We start from the raw sequence: 20,000 nt of genomic DNA, 5'->3' as shown, positions 1-20,000 counted from the left end.
GCAAAGGCAATAATACACCACCGGCAACCGCATGCTGCCACGCAAAATTATGGAATTAACATTTATCCTCAACATCAGCTTCGAATGAAAGTACAGTGTATGTAGATTTCACGCGCCGATTCGAGGTTAAAATGTGGACATGCAAAGACAAAAACACACCGACCGCCAACCGCATGCTGTCGTGCAAGTTTAAAGAAACATTTCTTCTCTAAATCAGTTTCGAATCAAAGAACTACGGTGAATTCAGATTTCACGGGCAGATGTCTACAAGCAAAGACAATAGGCTGATTTAGCAACAGAACGGGAACGTCAGTGGCGATGGCGCGTGCAGAAAAAACACCAATGAGAATTCAGAATAGAATAGACTCCACTCTTTTCTTGTCTATTCTAAATTCTCATTGGTAGTTTTGCTGTGCGCGACGTCGCCACTGACGTTCCCGTTCTGTTGCTAAATCCACCTAATAATACACCACCACCAACTGCACTTTGACCTAAACCTTTAGTGTCACGCGTTACGTTTTGGAGCGCTAGTGTCTTCATAAACAGGTTAATACATTCGGAAAGTTTTCGTTTATGCAAACACTTACAGTTTTTCGAACCGTCTCGTGAGACTAACAACGAGAGAGTCGTCTCGCGAGACAAGTGACTCATCTCGTCTCTAGAGACGAGACTCTCGTCTCACGAGAGGGTGGTAACTTACTTTTGAGCGGTACTGTAGTTGCTGCACTCCGAGTTGCTATGGATACCTACGCACCCTGTTTGTGTCTTGTATTTTGCTTGGCACCACCACCTGCTTTCAAAGGCACCTTTCCCAAGCTCATCTATTGGCAATGAGTTTAAATCAAATTTTATCAGTAGGCAGGGAACCAAGGTGGTGAGAAAACAAGCAGGGGTATGAAAGTACCCTGGAATCACGCTTGAAGTAGCCATGAAAAATAATATTGTTGGCTAGGCTGCCACTCACTATGCAACAGCCAAGCCAGTTAAAAAATATCATGACAAAGGCAGCCAGTTTCCTCAGTTATTTATTAATAAATACCCAGAATCTTAATCCAGCAGGATTTAAGCTCACCACCACTCATAAGCTAACTTACCCTGTATTCTCTTTATTGTTATCTTCCCCATCAGAAGAGGGAAGGAGTCTAGCCTTCTTTCGTTTTGATGAAACCTCAACATCATCATCTGAAATGTCCGGATCATTATCATTCGCAGTGCTGCTACTTTCATTATCAACAGGCGATTGCTGAGATTCCCTGATAGATGCTTTTAAAGCTGCCTCCAACTCCTTTTGGTAAAGCTTTTCATCTCTAGATAACCTGCACAAAAAACATTCAGGACTGTTGGGTTTCTACATTTAACTTTATTTCCTTTCTAATATTTATACAAGAAAAAATTTGTCCATTCTTATTGGCTGAGAGAAATGCAGTTTTTCTTCGAAAAACTTTACTCCTGCTTGTTTAATTCCAAATTGCACTTGAAATCATGTGATTACGTGTACCAATACAAATACCACTACATTCAAATCAAAACAAAGGACAAGCTGCAACTTACACATTACAAACACAATTACCACATTTGCTAGTTTAAAAACGCAGCCCATTTCTTCCTAAAGAAATGGGCTGTGATTTTCCTCACAGACAAGCATTTTGATTTCAGTTTTATCTGGCATCAAACTTCTGTAATCTATCAATTTGAAAACAGAATTAATATATTGTATAAATTAAAACTTTGCAATAATTTATAAAATGATAATAAAACTGAGGGTTGTGAGGATGACCAGTCACTCAACACACCGTACATGACTTCTTTTTTCTGTTAATTCTTGTATTTTTCTCTAGGCAATTATTGGTATTCAATATGAGCTAGCCTGCGAAGCAGACGGTTTAGTGAATTTTAGAAGCTTCATTCCACTGGGGTTGACTTTCGCAGGATCCGTATTCAGGCAAAAAACCCCTTTGCTTTGGTCCAGGTTTTCGTGCGGCCATTATGTTCAACCGATCCTTTGAAAGTGAACCCCGGTGGAAAGATTAAAATGTTGAAAGTTCACCAAACTGCCTGCTGCGAAGGCAAATTTGAGCTTGCTACATGTTTTACCTCTCTTTTCTCTTCAGTGCTCCCGATTCTTTCTTTGCACTCTTTACTTCTTCTTGTTTTGATTTGCTATTGGTTTTTAGTGTAGATTTAGTCTTCTTGACAGGAACAGAACCTATATCATCCTGAAAATCATCTAAATGAAAAACAGGATCGTGTTTTAAACTTAACCCTTTCACCACACTATCCCAGTTTTCCGGGAACTCGGTCATGTCCCCATACCTACTATCTAGCCTGTGTACAGACCGCCCCTCCCCTCAAAAAAAAAATCGGAGAGGAACGGTCTGTGATTTACCGTTGATAATCGTGTTCCATACCACGTGATTTTTCCTGGAATGTGTGGAAAATGATTTGATTGGTTATTACCCATCGATCATTACATCATTGAAACAACGAGTTTTGATTGGCTTTTATTTTTATTTCTCCACATCAACACCGTGAGAACCACCGTGAGAGATTTTACGATGAGTTCGTTCGTGTGTACTTTGAGCACGGTACAAAATACGAATAAGAATCTTTTTGATTGTCAAAGAGGTTTTTCTTTTAAAGTACGAGCGGAATTGTTATCTATGGAGTGTAAAGTGGAAATCGATTCAACGTACATTTGTAGGAATTGTCAGCGCAAAAGAAACGAAAGCGCTCTTCACGAGGTGAATATAGCACTATTCTTAAGATTGTCCACTCGAAAACGTCTCCCGCTATTCCTTACCAGTCAATGTAATCCCAACCAGCCTAGCCATTCTCAAGTACAATCTACAAAACGTGATGCCATGGAAGATTTGAGAATGTACACACCGAGGAAAATAACAGCTCATCGGCAACGATCTGTGCTGTTTTGAAGATCAGAGCCGTACCTGGTTGGAAGACTTGCAAATACATCCTCTCCTTTAAAGAGTGCTTCTATGCTATAAAGCCAAGGTATCTTAAAACTATAGGAGACGCTCTTCGATGCACGTTTGAAATCTACCTCATTGACCACCATTTTGAGAATTTAGCTCCAAACGAAATATGAGCCACGCAAATTTTGGTCAGCGTAGATTACTAAATAATGTATGCAAAATTATTCCGGAACACGATTACTAACGGTAAATCACAGACCGTTCCTCTCCGATTTTTATTGAGGGGAGGGGCGGTCTGTACACAGGCTACTACTATCCCGCTTTTCCGGGATTTCAACCATTTTCACTTGAGATCTGGAAACCACCAAAACAATGATATCTAGAGGGGGGTAATTGCTATTAATGAAATCTACAACAGGCCTTCTGATATTACGCGATGGTGCGATTTCGCACAATCGGCCTCAAATCGCATCCGATCGCACAATTCACGAAAAATCGCATAATTCACAAAATGACGCACAAAATTCATAAAATGAAACATAAATCAACACGTTTCTTAGAAATTCCTGCATAAATACGCCATTTTTAAGATGATTTATCTTGGAAAAAGGCTAAAAAACCTTTGTCACCTTCGATTTCGTAAACATTCGAGGTTCAAGGCTTTATTTTTCATGTCGGGGACCTGGTACGAGTCTCCTTCTATTGGTGCAACACAAACATGCCCTTATATACACACCACTGAAATGACACAGTTGCCTTCTAAATAAGCGAAGTTGTAAGTTTTTCGGCAAAATGTAGTTTCTTTCGTTGAAAACTGATAAAAACTTATTCATGCATAACTTTGTTGTGAAAACGCTCGCTTTTTCTTCGACGAAGAAGGAAGTTCCCACCTTCCGCCCAATCTCACAGCTCACGATCATGGACTGATGTTTTTCTGGTCGTGCAATATTAGGGCCTTTTATACGAGAGAAAATAAGCCGCGGTTTACTCTAGCCACGGTGTACAAAATACGCAAAACGAACTATTTATACGAATATATATTCCCAGGTCAACATAAGCCGCGGCTTGAAAAAGACGTGAACGTAGATTTTGTACCATTTATACGGTACGGGGTGAACATTCGAGTCTTCTGTAAGCCGCGGCCAGAGAAACCTGCGGCTTAATTTCTCTCGTATAAATGGGGGTATGGCCATATTGTGATTGACCATCTTCGGAAGTTCGTGGTTGACAAGCACCTTGATCATTCATTTGGCATTTTAGCTGTGTCCTTTCAACTTTTAACGTGGTGCACCGGTAGTGCAGAAGACCTCATTTTTTTTATTCATCCCAACTAATGCCGATCGAGATACGTAATTACTGTTCCTTTGTGTGTGTTAGAGCAGCAAAAAAGTGTTTTTCTTAACCTGAAACCTTATAAAACAAGCTTAAAATTGCTGAGAAAAAAAATCGCATAATTTACATTATTTATCGCATAATTGGCCCTTTTAATCGCACAATCTGCCCTGAAAAAATCGCATAATTTGCATTTTTTAATCGCACCCTATCAGAAGGCCTGCTACAATAACAAACCCCTGAAAGCACATGTTTTCCACCATGTTGTTTCATACAAGATTTTGCCAAGATTTATTGAAGAAGTTCAGCGCGCACGTTGACGCCATCCTTAATTTGCGTGAAGAAATGGCCGACTCTTCTTCCGATGAAAGTGGCTCTGAGAACAAATTGGATGAAATTTTTGGGGAAAGCAGTGATGAAGAAGATTTTGGAGGCTTTGATTTTGAAATGCCCGATGACAGCGAGTGGGAAAAAGACCCAAGTGGTGCGGCCTTTCAATCTTACTATGAGGATTATCCACGTGTTGCATTTGAGCGTACGCATTGTGGCCCAACTGTTGATCAATTGCCCAGCAGTGGGAAGGCAATTGACATTTTAAAACTTTTTCTTTCCAATAAATTTTTGAACAAAATAGCGACGTTGACGAATTGATGGTTCGAAGTGAAAAAGGCGGCTGAACCAGTGTGCATGGAGAAGAGACGTCGTTACACTCTCAGTCACCCCTACACCCCAAAGAATCAAGTACCGTGCAAAATGGCAATGACTACTTTCAAGTGTGATCATTGTGAAGTTTAGTTGTGCATCAGTAGAGAGAAAAATTGTTTTAAGGCCTGGCACACCCAAGCTGAGTACTGGAAAGACCAATGACTAAAGCACCCACCCCTCGCCCAAAGTGGTTTGTATCCTGTCCTCTCCCCCCCCCCCCCCCACCCAGTCCTCCTGAAGCTTTGCTCTGATGTAAAAATATTCTGTTTTTATGGTGCCATAACTGCTGAATGCAACGAAGTCCGGATAAAAGTGGCTAATCTCGATATGTTTTGACCGTCGGACTCACAATGAAGCGATGCATTACTAAATTGTGAATTTCTCACGGCATCCATTACTTCATTAGCTACTGTAGTTGCAAAGTAAAATACAACAAATGATTATTTTCATCCAAAGAAAGGTAGCATTTCATGTTGTTTTCAAAGCCGAAGTAACGATAAATTCAAAGCGGTGCGTTCATAAGAGAGCTCTTTGCTATAAATACGATAAAAGAGTTCTGTATCATCAGTTAAGATGCCGAGGGGGCAAAAAAGCTCGCGAGAAACTCCAGGCGAGTGGTTAAGTTAAACAGATATTTTTCAGTTGAAATTTGGTAAGTCATGCATCATTCAATCACATTTAATTTGGCGTTCGCGCAGGATGGGTCTTCGATCTTTGGTCTTCGTTTTTGGAGTCTTTATTGTCCATTCTACCTATTAGCGTAGTTATTTCAGCTTGAAATCCATCCAAGACTCGAAGCGCTCAACCTCAAATAATATCGAAAACTCCAGCATTCCCAGCGCCAAGGATGCGTAGCAGGATTTTCGTATACCGGCTTTAGATACATGCTTGCAGCCGTCACGCCATGTGCTCCTCTCTGATTGGATGATGATTTCTTATTAGCCAATCACAGAGGAGCAAACGTTGTGACGGCTGCAAGCCGTCACACCAAACTCCAACTACGCTTCCTTGGAGTTCCGAATGCTGGATTTTTTCAATTTTATTTGAGGTCCAGCGCTTCGAGTTTTGGACGGATTTCAGATATAATGGCATGAAAGGAAACCTCTGGGTTTCAGCTTGCTTGGTGCGTGATTTGAAACCTGTACGATAGGAATTTGTTTGTGAGTTTCAGCTTGATTGGTGCGTGATTTGAAACCTGTACGATGCGAATTTTGTCAGTGAAAATCGGCTTCGTGCTGGAGCGATCCGAAATCGAGCTTTCCACCCTTGTTTTACTATTGGTACGCAGAGGTGAACGTCGAACACAAACCCTTCATTTTTCTCGGTATTTTTAATTTTTTAAAAAGCGCTCTACTACATGTAATTCTACTAAGTTGTAGAAGGACACGGCCGGTTTTCCCAAAGAGGGTCACATTTTTAAACGACGCTCTACGAATCCTCTGATCCGGAACAATCGATACAGATTATTAATTCACTTGCCAACAGAATCCAAGATTTGCCCAACGGATAAGGTTGATAACTATTATACATCTGACGTATGAGACTAACGCTCTAACGGACGAGGCTAAACCCCTAACGGACGAGGCTGACGCTCTGACGGATGAACCTAACGCTCTGACGGATAAGACTAACGTTCTAACGGATGAAGTTGACGCTCTGACGGTTTCATGTAAACTTCTAACGGACGGCTAACGGATATCTAACGCTTCGGTCAATTTAACGGTTTAGCGTTAGTGTACGTTTTCCCGTGGAAGGTCACATTTAGTTCTTGTCATACTTCCGCAGCCTCACTTTGATGCTAGATTGGTGGATATGGAAATCCACCTAGAAATCTGAAAAGTACATTTTATTAGCTTCAAATTTAATATGGGGTTGCCTTATACCAAAATGACTCCTTCCCACTGAAAAATGAGCTTAATAAAACACAGCTGATTTTCCAATAAATCAGCTGGTTTCCTCATGTAACCTTTATGCTAATTTCTTAGTGGTGAAAGGGTTAAATGAAACCGAGATCTGACACATGTCTGGACAGGTATGCCAGTACACTCAAATTTGATATTCAACATAAAGTGGCATCACAAAGATCATGGGTTGGAATCCCATTGAAGCCTGAATTTCAAACTCAAAATGTTTAGTTCTGCAGTTCATATGTCTTTCATAATTAAAATTAATATAACTTCTCTAACATGTAAATCAATAACTGCCATACTATGCCTCGATAAAATTTTGGTGAAGACGATTTCAGTAAAAATCATATAATAATCTCCAGCTCACTAGAACAATGATGACTTTATTACAATGAGGGTTTGTGCCCGATTTTGCCTATAAAATTTCAGGAGTATTCAAGGAGTTTTCAAGAACCAGGAATTTAGTTTTCAAGGAGTCTTTATAGGAAGATTGCTATACCATACATAGCGTTTCAGTGTTTTCTTTGCTGAAAAAGCCTACTGTATCTTGATATTCCTTACCATATCCTGCAAGTTAAGTGTACGCACAGGCATTTTAATTTTTGGTTTTAATGTTTCCCTAATAGTCAATTTTGGGCTCAATTTTTGAAATGTCTCTTTATAACTTGGCCTGATGCAATCTCAACAATTTTCACTCAAGAAAAAATTCAAGGAGTTTTCAAGCAGTTTTCCACAAAATCCTTCTTTTCAAGGGCTTTTCAAGCACCCTTCAAGTCCAAAATTAAATTCCAGGGCTTTTCAAGGAATAGCACAAACCCTGTACAATGGTTGAGAGAAATAAGTGTATTTCTTAAGCCTGCCACACATGGTGAGGAAAGAACTGAGCAAACTGCCTCACGTGGCAGTTTGCTCAGCCGTTTCCTCACATGTGCCAGGAAATTTTGGTGAGAAATTTGCCTAAGTTGAAAGGTCGTGGGAATAAAATCAAGAATATTGGATATTTTTGGCTTTACTGACAGTGTGCGATCATTGTGAGAATCAAGCTGAGCTTTATCAATCAAGCATGCAATAAAATACATGGAGTTCTCACATGATTTCAGTGGTTCAGAAAACAAAACTAACTAGTTTCCAAAGGGACCAGACATTAATTGCTTTGTTATATAATTAGACTTTTCCTTCAACAATTGCAGAAAAACATCCGGAGAGGGTAATAACTGCGGAATTATATCCCGGTCAGGATACATTTGAATTTGATCACGGGCACGTGACCAAAAATCAAGAAATCAAAGTGCTCGTTTTGTTGAGTGAAAGTCTCAGAATATTTAACAATTAGACCTGCAGCTCGCAAGGGCTACGGGTCAATAGACCATGAGGCGAGGCCAAATGGGCTGTTGACCTGTGGCCCTTGAGGGCGAAGGGTCTAATTGTTTTTGTATCACTCAACTAGTCGGACAGAAAAGGCAATAATAAGGTTAGCAAATGCAAGTTGAAGAAATATTTATTTGGGAATAAAACGAAAGAAAATGTCATGCTTTTCGGCTTCACCTCATGGGCTACCTATTGACCCGTAGCCCTTCCGGGCTACGGGTCTAATTGTTAATTAGTTTATATAATTCGTCCCTACCGTCGCTGTTGTTTGTGCTCTCATCTTCTTCTTCACAAAACTTCGCGTAATCGACTTTTTTGCGCACTCTGCGTAAAGACATTCAAACGTTGAATCAATCTGAGTCACCCTCACTTTAAAAGCCTATTTTAAACTCCTGATATAATTTCTCAACAAGCTGGAAATGAAAACCTGTGGGTCGTTCAAAATTAAACATGTCAAAAGTGTCACACTTATTTGTCCCTAATTAACCACAAGGGAACTTATAGTTGACATCAAGGTTGCCATACTTGCAAATTGCTCACTAAACTGTCTTCGAGACAACACTCTTTCTTTGCTAAATACAAAAAGATCAAAAATTGGATGTTTGCGTCTGTGAAAGTATAAATTACCATTTTTGATAACGTTCATTTACCTGTCAGATCGTCTCCCCAGTGACATACCAGTGACTAAACACACCTTATCAAAAGAACGAAATCAGCCAAACCTTCAGTGTTGAAAATTTTGAAAGATTGTACAACATTAAAATCAACAGATATTCCCGTGAATAACGCGTGAATGTCCGCGTGAATATGCCTTGGCGCCAAAACATTGTATTCTGCGATACGAAATACAGCGGACCTTTTGAGCCTCGTTGTCGAAAAGAGGTCGAGGAAAGTGATGGCTTACATGAAGGTTGCAGTCAAACAAGTTGAACTGTTTCTATACCTGTACGCAATGGTTCTTCTTGGCGTACGTTTTATGCTTTTCAAGAATTTACCGAAACGAGCCAAAACCTTCCCGGAACAAGTACATAAAGGAATTTTTCATGGAAAAGGATACATGTATGGGCACGAGACCACATTCAGTGGAAAAAAGTAAGAGTTACTAGCTGATGATGACTAGGTAGTTTGCAACCAATCTCCAGCTAGAGACGCAGATTACAAGGCTGCAATGTACAATTGCTGGTGGACAAACAAAAGGAGCTAATGAGAGATCGTTTTTTTTCGTCCACCAACATCATTGGAAGCGATGATGTCACATGAATGCCTCAATGTCTGGGTCGACAGTCGGACAACAGGTGGTTCATAGGGCCATTCCATTTTTTATCCGCCCCCCCCCCCCCCCCTATTAAAGTAACGGGATTTCTGAGGGGGAGCGGGGGTCTTTAAAGGCCGTTTCTGAGGGGGTAACTGTGTCGGCACCTTTGATCTTTGAATAAATTCTGAAGGGGCAGTGTGTGACGGCACTTTGATCTTCTTTTCTTAGGGGGTCAAAAGTTTACTTTCCAGAGGGGGTGGGGGGGGGGGGTCCGGATAAAAAATGGAATGGCCCATAGTTGGTCGACAGTCGATGTATTATTGGTCGAGATTTATGTTGGCCGATATGGCTTTAAGTTCACCGATACTTCACCAATACCTCTCTGACAACTCGCCGACACTTCGCCAATAATTCACTGAGTATCTGACAACTATCAGTAGATCAGAGAAAGAAACAGCTAGACAACGGGCGATGATACACTTTGAAGCTGAAAATAAAGAAGATTTCCCTTCGCCTAAAACCATGCGCCTTCTTCCCAGGGCTCTTTGGATTGCTTCATAGAGTAATCGTGCCTCTGTGACAGTAAAATGTCCCTCCCTAGCATGATAGCAATGACTGATTCTGTCATTGCTTAAAAGAAAACCATAGGACTCATCCACTTGACCGATAACCTGACACAGGAGTGATATTCGACCGACAGCTGACTAATATACCACCGATACATGTAGTTGACCGAAATATCACTGACATGTCCAATACTCAATTGAGATTCATCTAGGAACTGTCGACCGATATATCGGCTGATACATCTGTTGAGATTACCCACAGTAAACATAGGAGTTGACTAACAGAGACAATAAAAGTTTGGTTCAAGTTAGTATTGAAAAGCGTGACAGAAATTCTGGTCCATCCTCCTCTCCTCAGGGCTACATGTAAATTCTAGAATGCCTACCCTACCTGATATTTGCATCTTTAATGAGAGCCTGTTAGGGGAGGTGCCCATGTCCTCCGTCTGAATTTCACAGCTAGCTATGTCGCAATTTCGGAACATTCTTGTGTCGCCTGTCGGAATTTCATTAATAAATTTTAGCTTGTTGCCCCTCTGACAATCCCCATTCGCTGGAATGACGCCAACGGAACATACGGCCTCTATCTTTAGTACTTTTAAGCCCAGGGTTTTGAGACCTTTTTTAATGTTTAATACCTATTCAGACTACTTGGAATAGTTGTTGAAGTCAATGAAATTCCATCTAGTAAACTATACAAGTGAATAAAGGCCTAATCTGGCAAAGCAATCGAGCTATAATAGCGTTTCTACAATTCTGGTAGTGCAAGAGTCTAATGTTTCTTCCGAGTTCAACTCTGATTTAGTTGTCAGACTGTGCTTTTCTGTAACTATGACAACCCAGGAGGAAGGACATTATCGACCATTCATTATCCGCAAGGCATGTGTTTACAAAAGGTCTGTGAAAAATCATAGTTAGTAGAGGGGACTGATTATGAAACTCGGCAAACTTCAAAGGGTTAAACAATAGCGCGATCTCTGATGTTGAACAGACCCGTCACGTGACTCTGACCGTGCACAACTTCGGCACTCCAACAACTCGCTTATGACTCTGGTAGTGATGTATTTCAATAACTCGCTTACGATTTGGAACACCGAGATGAACGTGATCAATAGAGAAAAAAGTACCTCTCTGACAGACTGATGGAGTGTGCACGTGGGTCATGCAGGGAGAACATGATATGCAAAGCGGAAAAGTCCTCAAAGGGGGTGATGCACTGAATATGTCAATCTCATGAAATGAACAATCAAAACAGCAGTAAAATGAGATGTATTTCTGTTCGCCTTTATTGGACCCTTATTAGCCATAATTGGCCATTATTGTTAACAATGATCATTATTAAGTAATTACGATAATTGTGTACGCGCAAATGTTCCGCAGTCCGCAGAACATTCACAATTCTGAAATTCGCTGTCGGTCAGTCTTGACATTTGTGTCGCTTTCACTAATTCGTTGTAATAGTCTGTCGGTCGTCGCCAATTCGTGGCTTTCATGTCGCCGGTTCAAGGCCATTTCGCTTGTCGGAATTTACCCCTAACAGGGCCTCTTTAATAGCATCATTTGTAATAATATACCCCTGTCACTTTTCATGGCATAATTGCCTTTAAGTTAATTTTGATAACACAAACTTGCAAAGCCCTTGTTTGGGGTGTAAGGCAGGTACCATGGTGAAAGCACTCTGCTGTCACAAATCAAGATCAATAATTTCAGACTTGACACAATATGTTGGTTGAGTTTGTTACTAATCTCTACTCTGCTCTAGAGGTTTTTTCCATGTACTACTGTTTTCCATCTCATCACACACCAAGATTTTACATGTATTTCGTTTGATCTTATACTGCTACCACTACTGCTGCCTCTTTTGCTACAGCTGCTTCTTCTCTTTATGCTACCATTACTACTACTGACATACATGTATAATTATTTTATGCTAGGTAGTTGTAGCCATGCTGTTGCCAAAGTTAATACGTGAAGAACTTACGTTCTAATTTGCTATGCTCTCCCATCGTATTCTAAGATTCATGACAAACAACTTCATGATGGGTTGGTTGCTAAGGCATTCCAAGTATTGATGAGATTCACAAAGCATAATCAGGGCTTGAAATTTCAACCAATACAGTCACATTTGTGACTGAATTTTTTCCCTTTGCAACTAAAATATCTGGAGAAGTTGCAAATTTGCAACCTTTTTTTACTTTAGTTTTTACCTTCAATTGCTACTTTTGCTAAAATAAATAACAAAATTATTTTGTTTCTCTCTGTGTATTTTGTTTCAAAATGAAGATAGCATAATTTCACTGCGATGTTACGGGCACAACTCCATTCCTTTGATGTCAATCTCCATTTTCAGTGGTTTCTTTAAACACAAGTATTGTGGGCTCAATGCAGCACGGCTATCAGCTTGGCAATTTTGTGACTAAAATTTCACATCTTGTCGCAAAATTGCAACTGGATTTGTTTGTTAATCTCAAGCTCTGATAATAAAAGGTCTTACCGTCTTACCACGAAAAAGGCGGCCCAGACTCGGAGGGTAAAAAATTAAATATAAGGATTTGTATGGGAATCTTGATAACAAAAGCCATACATGCACTTTATTGTGGTGGTGACTTTCTCGCTTCTTGTATGGTTATTTGCCTGATTGAATGCGACTTAAGCGACTTTCAATTTCCCGGGTTGTCACTCGTACATAAATAAAGGAAAAACTGTAAAGTAATTAATTTCTACCTTACACTGTACCTCACATCTCGCCAATAAAAATTAATCACACTTCTCCGGCATCAGTCACCACCAAACTCCTGTGATGGTCTCAGGGATAAATCTACTTCTCTTTGACCAAGTTTCACAGTCAAATATTCAAAATCCTTCGAGGCTCGCTTACAACAAATTTGGACACGGCTGGTCAGCCATTCACTTTTTTACTCTCACCTTATCAAGGCTCAAGTGAATGGTTGACCACCTGTGTCCAAATTTGTTGTAAGCGAGCCTCGAAGGATTTTGAATATTTGAATATTCATCACTGTTTCTCAGCAGTGGATCACTCAGTGGACCTTGAAACTTGGTCAAAGAGAAGGTGAAATGCTCCCACCCCAAGGCAAGAATTTTTATAGCTGTACATAATAATGCCTTTGGTCTCCTATGATACCTTGGTGCTTGGGAAAATAAATTATGCTGATTATCACACGGGCCAACATGACAGATAGATTTAGTTCTTGCTGTAAGTAGGGTCACTGCAGCGATTATTTGGCAAAGTGGTTAGAGTACTCACCATCCACCATTGACCATTATTTTCCTGGGTGTAATTCATGGACTCATGTGATGTGCACCTCATACATGGATTGAGTTTACTGGAACAACTATGAGATTCGCTCATATAACAACAGTGAGCGAATCTTAAGGTCCCTAATAGAAACCTTGACTTTGTCTGGGTTGTTATTCGCCGATATTCACGGAGCCTGAGGTGAATTATTGTTTAGTATAATTACATATTAGGTGATTATTTGAAAAACATACATTTTCTTTGAAACAATTAATTTATTTGTCTGTCACCTGGACAAAACAGCTTGCGGCAATTTTGAAAAGATTGGCTTACGTGTAGGTGATTATCATGCAATAATCACCTCACGTGCAGCCAATCAGCAAAAAGAATTTTCAATAATCGCCTAATGTAATTACGCAAAGTATTATTACTGTTATTGTTATTATTATTTTGAGTCTTGGTCTTATTATTAATAATAATAATAATAATAATAATAATAATATTATTATTATTATTATCACCAAGTTCTCAAAGTAAAGTACATGTACTAGTTTAAACAATGGAGCTGAGCAACAAATTGCCAAAGGAACCATTTTAACAGCTTTCTCATCATCATCATCATCATCAATATCGTCTTTATCATCATCCTCATCATCACAATCTGCAACACTCTCAAAATCCTTGCTGTTCCTAACAGTGCTGACTTCTGCATGAGCTCAAAGGAGGTCCCCACCCCTTTGAGCTTCAGATTCTGAATACTTATCATTTGTAGTGGAACCGTCCCTAATGCTCCGATCACCACTGGCATCCAATCATATCACCTATTCCGAAAACTTGTCCAGTATAGTATGAAAACGATCTTAGACCCATTTCTCTCATGTATAACCCCACCATACATTCAATACTAACCGACAAAGGTTGAATTTGAGATTAAACATTGTTTTAGGCCTAATTTAAAAAGTTATTGCTCCTAATCTCAGCCTTAATCTGAATCTTAATGTCAATGACTTTGTTGGTTAGTATTCAATGTATGGTGGACTCATACATGGTGTTTTAGTGTTTCGTTTTGGTGTTTTGCTGTTTCGAGGTTTAGTAATGCCCCATTTTGGGGTGTCATTATATTCATTTACTCTTGAAACTGTATTAAGCTTCAGTGAACTTGATATCAATTATTAATATCCAGTTCACTTAAGCTTGATACATTCTTGTATTGTTTTTATGCAATAAATCCCCTAAAACATATTGCATTATGGACATGGGAAAGTAGCGAATGCAGCTGAAGTACAGTAAACAATTTACTAATTTAATGTGAATGATTGATGTGAAATACAATCGGGGAAAATAATGGTAATCAAGCTCATGGAAATTAATGCGCTACTTAATTAACAGCTTGGAAATTAACATTAACACAACTTAACTTGAGCTACCCTTAAATTAATGCAAATTAATGCAAAGTTCCTATGATAAGGTATTACTCTTTCACAGAACCAAGCGGGTTTGGAAGCCAAATGTTGTGCGCAAGACATACTACAGTCAAGTATTGGAACAGAAAATGAGATTTCAGTTCAGCACACATGCCCTTAGATGTATTGACAAGGCTGGTGGATTTGACAACTACATCATCGACACAAAAGAAAAATGGCTACATTCACGAACAGCCATAGAACTAAAAAATCTCATGTTAGAAGTTATCAAGTGTAAAGAACAAGGAATGTCAATGAGTGATATCAGAAAAGAGGTGTTTCCCAAGCCAAAAGTAAGCCGCCATGTTCACATTCCAAGGACTTACAATACAAGATTTTACTTTGATTGGAAGGGACCTCGCAAACAAGTTGTTTTTTGCTGACCTGTTACTCAGTTTTTGTTAAGATACAAATGTAGTTCAGAAGGGCTACATGTAACTCTCAAAAGTGTCTTATCACTTATTCACTGATGTCCAAAAATGAAGGTGATTAGATGCACAGGGAGCCCAATTCTTATATCCAACACCAAGTGTCCTTTTTAGATTAAGGAGGCTTGAAATAGTTTTTCCTTTTTCCAAACAAATAAACATATTCTGTCCTTAGATACAGTAGGGTAATTATATCAAGACGAATTAATTTTGGCCAGGGTATTAAGTACCCATTGTAGATTTCTCACATAATTTATATTTTCCTCCAAAATAACATTACCATTGCAACAATATTATGCATTTCTTTGAGCCTTAAAATCAACATATGTTGTCTTTTTTGAAAAAACCGGACAGTGAAATTTTCCCATTCAGCGTTACCAGATAATGTTAGAAATACTCTCTAAAATATTTGAAATTCAACAAAATCTGTAGGCCAGTTTTTGGAAAAATCAGTTTTTTTGAAATGTGTCTCTAACTTTTTTTTCACCTACAGAATTTTTTTAAACTTGAGAGACAAACATTTTAAATTAATCTAAGCTAACATGCAAAAAATGAAAAAAAATCACCATCTGGAAGCAGAGATATAAACGAGTAAAGTTGCAAAATCAGGAAAAATGAGAGCATTTACGCATGCATCACCTGCTCATTCGAGTCCTCTCATGAGTGGAGCTAAAGGCCAACACAAACAGATTTAAGTGGCCGTCAAAGCGTTTGTGTAGAATTTTTGTAGTTTGTGAATAGGAGATGTCTATTGATATTCCATGTATACAGGAATTTGGAGAAAGGTGAGCGAAATTAGCAGTATTTGTTTATTTATGGTGACCCATTTGAATCATGAGCTTTTGGAGAAAGGTGAGCGAAATTAGCAGTATTTGTTTATTTATGGTGACCCATTTGAATCATGAGCTGACGTAAGCAGCTTACGAATTGTGTGTGGCGTACGCGCACTCTCAGCTGAAAACCCTTTCAAGCCTCCTTAAGTATTTTCTACCTGTATCTAGCAATAGGTTAAGTGTATTAACAGGGTTACCACTCGTCAGTAACAAAAAAATTTCCTGACCTCTAAATAATTTTCACCAACCTCAATTTAGTTGAATAATCACATTTCTTCAAAGGCCATCAATATTGATCTCTTGGGATTTTGTGCGCAAAATGTTGTGAACTGTTTACCAAAAATAAAATTCCCTGATTTTTCACTGACTTTGACAATATAAAAGATCTCTGACCTTTTTGTTTTTCCCTGACCATGGCAACCCTGATTAAGGTTTACATTCAAAACAGCACAAGCGTTCCTCTGGCGAGCGGATTAATTTAATGAGTTCATTATTGCAAATTTGATTTCAGGAATCATTTCAATAATCTGGTCGTCGGATGAATGATGCAAAATTCAAATCAAGCCTCAGTTCAAAACTAGAATTTTGATTGGATTATTGCTCGATTCCAGTGCCAGGGCGAGGTGAGAATTTGACAAGTTCACCAATTTGTATAATCTGCTAAGGTTGTAACAAGCATGATTTGCCTTTCTTTTTAAATTCATTTCTCTGCCCAATCTTTAATTCGGAAACATAGTGCTCAAGTTTGAGGATACTGATAAGATAAGAGAAAGGTACAATGTTGCTAGAGTGAAATGACCGTTGTTTGACAGATTATGCAAATCAGTAAACCTGTGAAATTCCCATGGTGACCTGGCACCAGAAGCCAGCAATATTCCAATCAAAATTTGAGTTTTGAACTGAGCCTTGATTTGAATTTTGCATCATCTGTCCGACGAACAATTTATCAAAATGATAACTGAAATCAAATTTGCAATAATGAACTCAATAATCCACTCATTAGAGGAATGCTTTCAAGTGCTGTTTTGACTGTAACATTATTCTTGGCGAGGGTAAATGCAACTACTGGTACTTACCTCGTCTTGAGGACTGAAGTTTAGGGGACCACTTAGTGATGTTAATTAACAATTAGACCCAAGTCTCAGAATATTTAACAATTGGCCCTGCAGCTCGCAAGGGCTATGGGTCAATAGCCCATGAGGCTTTGCCTCGTGGGCTTTTTCTAGACATGTCTCCACAATACAGTAAATTTATACGTGTATTCGGATCTTTGGGAACGAGCAATCAAGTTCAGTTGAACCTGTGTTACTTTGAACTCACCACTTAAGTCAGAACGCAATGTAACATTATTTTATTGTCTTGTCCATTGCGCATGTTTCAAATTGCACCATCTGCCAGTCCCATAAATAAACCACATTTATTATTCATATTATTAGTGTTATTGTTGTTGTTGTTGTTGTTGTTGTTGTTGTTATTATTATTATTATTATTATTATCATTATTATTATTATTATAAAGTGTTCTCAAACATAGATTTCTGGTGCCAAAGACTGTAAATCTCTATAGAATTCCTCTCTACTCTTCGAGATTTGCAGATAAAGTTTCCATCTTTTTTGTAATAATTGAAAGATAAAAATATTGTGATTTTTTTTAATACGTAAAAATGCCTACCACTATCTTGATTTATTAAATGTACAGTATTTTATGCTGAACTGTATTTCAAACCCTTTTAATGCAAACTATTTTCTCATTCCCTGGTGACTTTAAATAAATTAACCCAGTTCAACTGTATGAAAGGGTCAACCTAAGTAGTTTTTGGCTGGACTTGGTAAATCTTTACTCCCTAAGAGTTCTTTCGAGGCTTAGGAACACCAACTTGTTATTCTCTGGCATGGGTAAAAGAAAGTGAAAGTAAAGTCTGTGCAAAAAATTGGCACTGTTAAAGGTAAAAGGGTTAAGTTTGCAAGATCCCTTTACCCCTCAGAGTGATAAGCATCTTAATTTCCCCTTACAATATCTTTCCTATCAAACATGAAAGTCATGAAAATGTGAGAGATGATTACTCAAAGTAAAAATTACTGATTTTCAAACAGATTCTCCTTGTTATTGCCTTAGCATATGTTTAGGGAGCATTAATAATAATTATTATTATTATTGTTATGATGATGATGATGATGATAATAATAATAAAGATAGAGTGTATTTTGATATTGGGGCTCTAAAGTTTAACCAGCCAAGAGCCAACTAGGGCTTTCGCAGTGACAGCCATAATAATAATATTCTTAAGGCACAGGTTTTGCTTCTGGAAAATGTAAACTTACTGTCAGATAAGGATATACAACCGTGTTTGACTGTCAACTATAGTGGTGGGTTGCCATTAATTTTCAACACTACACCAGCTTTCTCACCGTTCAGTTTAATAAGATTTGTGGTCACTTGCTTTTGGATACAGTTCTTTTAAGATCTAAAAGCCATAAACACTTCACTTACTATTAAAAGATACAATAATTATTATTTAAGCCTCATAATTAACAAAATAATTGTCCGTGAATGACCCATCAATAATCTGTTCTGTATCAGTGATTGCCAGGAGTGAAAAATGAAACTGTTGATTATAGTCGTTATTCAAACTTACAAATCCACATTTTTTGTACTTTACCTAAAGCGCTATTCAATGATACAGTAAAAATCCGCAAGTAAGAGACTAGTTTTTAAGAACCTGTTTGGCTAAAATTTGCCAGTTAGAGCCCCCTCTGCAAAAGAACCTCTTTAGCCTCACATTTGAAACAGGTTCTTATTATTATTTTTAAAATAAAACTAAACATCATGCACACTTGGGAAATGCGATAGCTGTTTTGGACCTCTTTGGAGACACAGGTGCAATCAGTTTTTCCTATTATACTCATTTTTCTGGAAATACCTACTTGGTATGCAGATTTTATGTATGGAATAATTATTATAAGGAACAGGCTGAATACCACTAAATTCTATAAGATACAATGTAGGTTTTTTTCTGCAGAAAATAAGAACCCATTAAAGAACCTAAGTAGCCTTAATGTTTCTTGATACCATTTAATATGTAAGAGCCTGTTAGCCTAACTTGGGAAAATGAAGGTTCTTACTCACGTGTGTTTATTAAAGTGTTTAAAACTCTCACTGGATCCTGTTCAATCCTTTGAATCCTTGTAAGCAGCTCAGTACACCTTTGCCCAGGGAATGTTTCAAACAAATTAAACTCCCTCATGAAATAATGAGGACAATTTTTGTGGCTTAAGCAATCTTCAAGCCTTTGCAGAAGGCCCATGAAACGATCTCCTAAGTGATCAAAGCTCCAGCTGCTAGAATGGGGATTTGCCTCACACTCATAAAGCAACATGGTTTTGAGGTGATATGACTTCAACGGGCGGAGATCAAGTTCCTCTTTCAGAGCTTTGAGGATCCGTAACACCTGTTTTCTGCAAGAACTTGCTTCACCATGACCTCCTCGGAGAAACAGCTTCTTTTCAGCTTCGGAGAAGGAGTACCGCCAAAGATAACCCTTTTCATGATCAGGAACATTGCTTCCTTTTGGTTGCTTTGCAACGAGGTGACAGCCATCATGCCAGATCTCCCGTACAAGGTCCTGGTTTGGCCACCCTTTAATGCAACATTGACAACACCTTTATTAAATTCTAATCTGCAGATTGTGTCCGGGGTGTTTGTTTTTGTAAGCCTGAGCGTGGTTCTGGTTAACAAATATTGGGAACTGTTCAACAAAATTAAAAGTGCATGTACAAAGCACATTTTACTTTTAATGCATTATTCGTCGTCCACACATATCTGGAGATTTTTGTATCCGCAAATTTTTTTTATGCGGATACAAAAATATCTGCGTACACACGTAGCGTATACGAATCGTATACGACCGTCCACACGTATCCGATTCGTATCAGCTGTCATTCGTATCCAGACATCTCA

The 20,000-nt window shown here is 38.6% G+C and overlaps 3 protein-coding genes across 6 annotated transcripts in view; 1 reads left to right on the top strand and 2 right to left on the bottom strand.

Moving 5' to 3' along the window:
* The window catches only part of LOC137970902 (RAD51-associated protein 1-like), a 20,160-nt gene extending 11,081 nt beyond the window's left edge, over nt 1-9,079 (bottom strand). The window contains exons 1-4 of one of the 3 annotated variants that reach the window (XM_068817555.1): nt 8,893-9,079; nt 8,499-8,566; nt 2,095-2,227; nt 1,095-1,316 (exon numbers count right to left, since the gene is read on the bottom strand). In XM_068817555.1, the coding sequence (XP_068673656.1) occupies nt 1,095-1,316; nt 2,095-2,227; nt 8,499-8,566; nt 8,893-8,918 (449 nt within the window). In that variant the 5' untranslated portion in view covers nt 8,919-9,079. Of the gene's footprint in view, nt 1-1,094; nt 1,317-2,094; nt 2,228-2,945; nt 3,085-8,498; nt 8,567-8,892 lie in introns of those variants that run through there. The other 2 variants (XM_068817557.1, XM_068817556.1) reach the window with 2 other exon arrangements.
* A 77-nt stretch (nt 9,080-9,156) lies between these two features.
* Nucleotides 9,157-15,317, top strand: LOC137970468 (large ribosomal subunit protein bL28-like). Its single transcript, XM_068816983.1, has 2 exons — nt 9,157-9,334; nt 14,805-15,317. The coding sequence occupies exons 1-2, from the start codon at nt 9,195-9,197 to the stop codon at nt 15,163-15,165; spliced, it is 501 nt and encodes a 166-aa protein (XP_068673084.1). The 5' UTR covers nt 9,157-9,194; the 3' UTR covers nt 15,166-15,317.
* Nucleotides 15,318-18,450: 3,133 nt separating this feature from the next.
* Nucleotides 18,451-20,000, bottom strand: part of LOC137970467 (cyclic GMP-AMP synthase-like receptor 1) — a 4,408-nt gene continuing 2,858 nt past the window's right edge. Inside the window, exon 5 of one of the 2 annotated variants that reach the window (XM_068816982.1) lies at nt 18,451-19,679. In XM_068816982.1, the coding sequence (XP_068673083.1) occupies nt 19,162-19,679 (518 nt within the window). In that variant the 3' untranslated portion in view covers nt 18,451-19,161. The remainder of the gene's footprint in view (nt 19,680-20,000) is intronic. The other variant, XM_068816981.1, reaches the window with a different exon arrangement.

Source organism: Montipora foliosa, chromosome 9 (genome assembly GCF_036669935.1).
Source record: "Montipora foliosa isolate CH-2021 chromosome 9, ASM3666993v2, whole genome shotgun sequence".
NCBI lineage: Eukaryota > Metazoa > Cnidaria > Anthozoa > Scleractinia > Acroporidae > Montipora > Montipora foliosa.
This window is presented reverse-complemented; position numbering and strand designations above follow the sequence as displayed.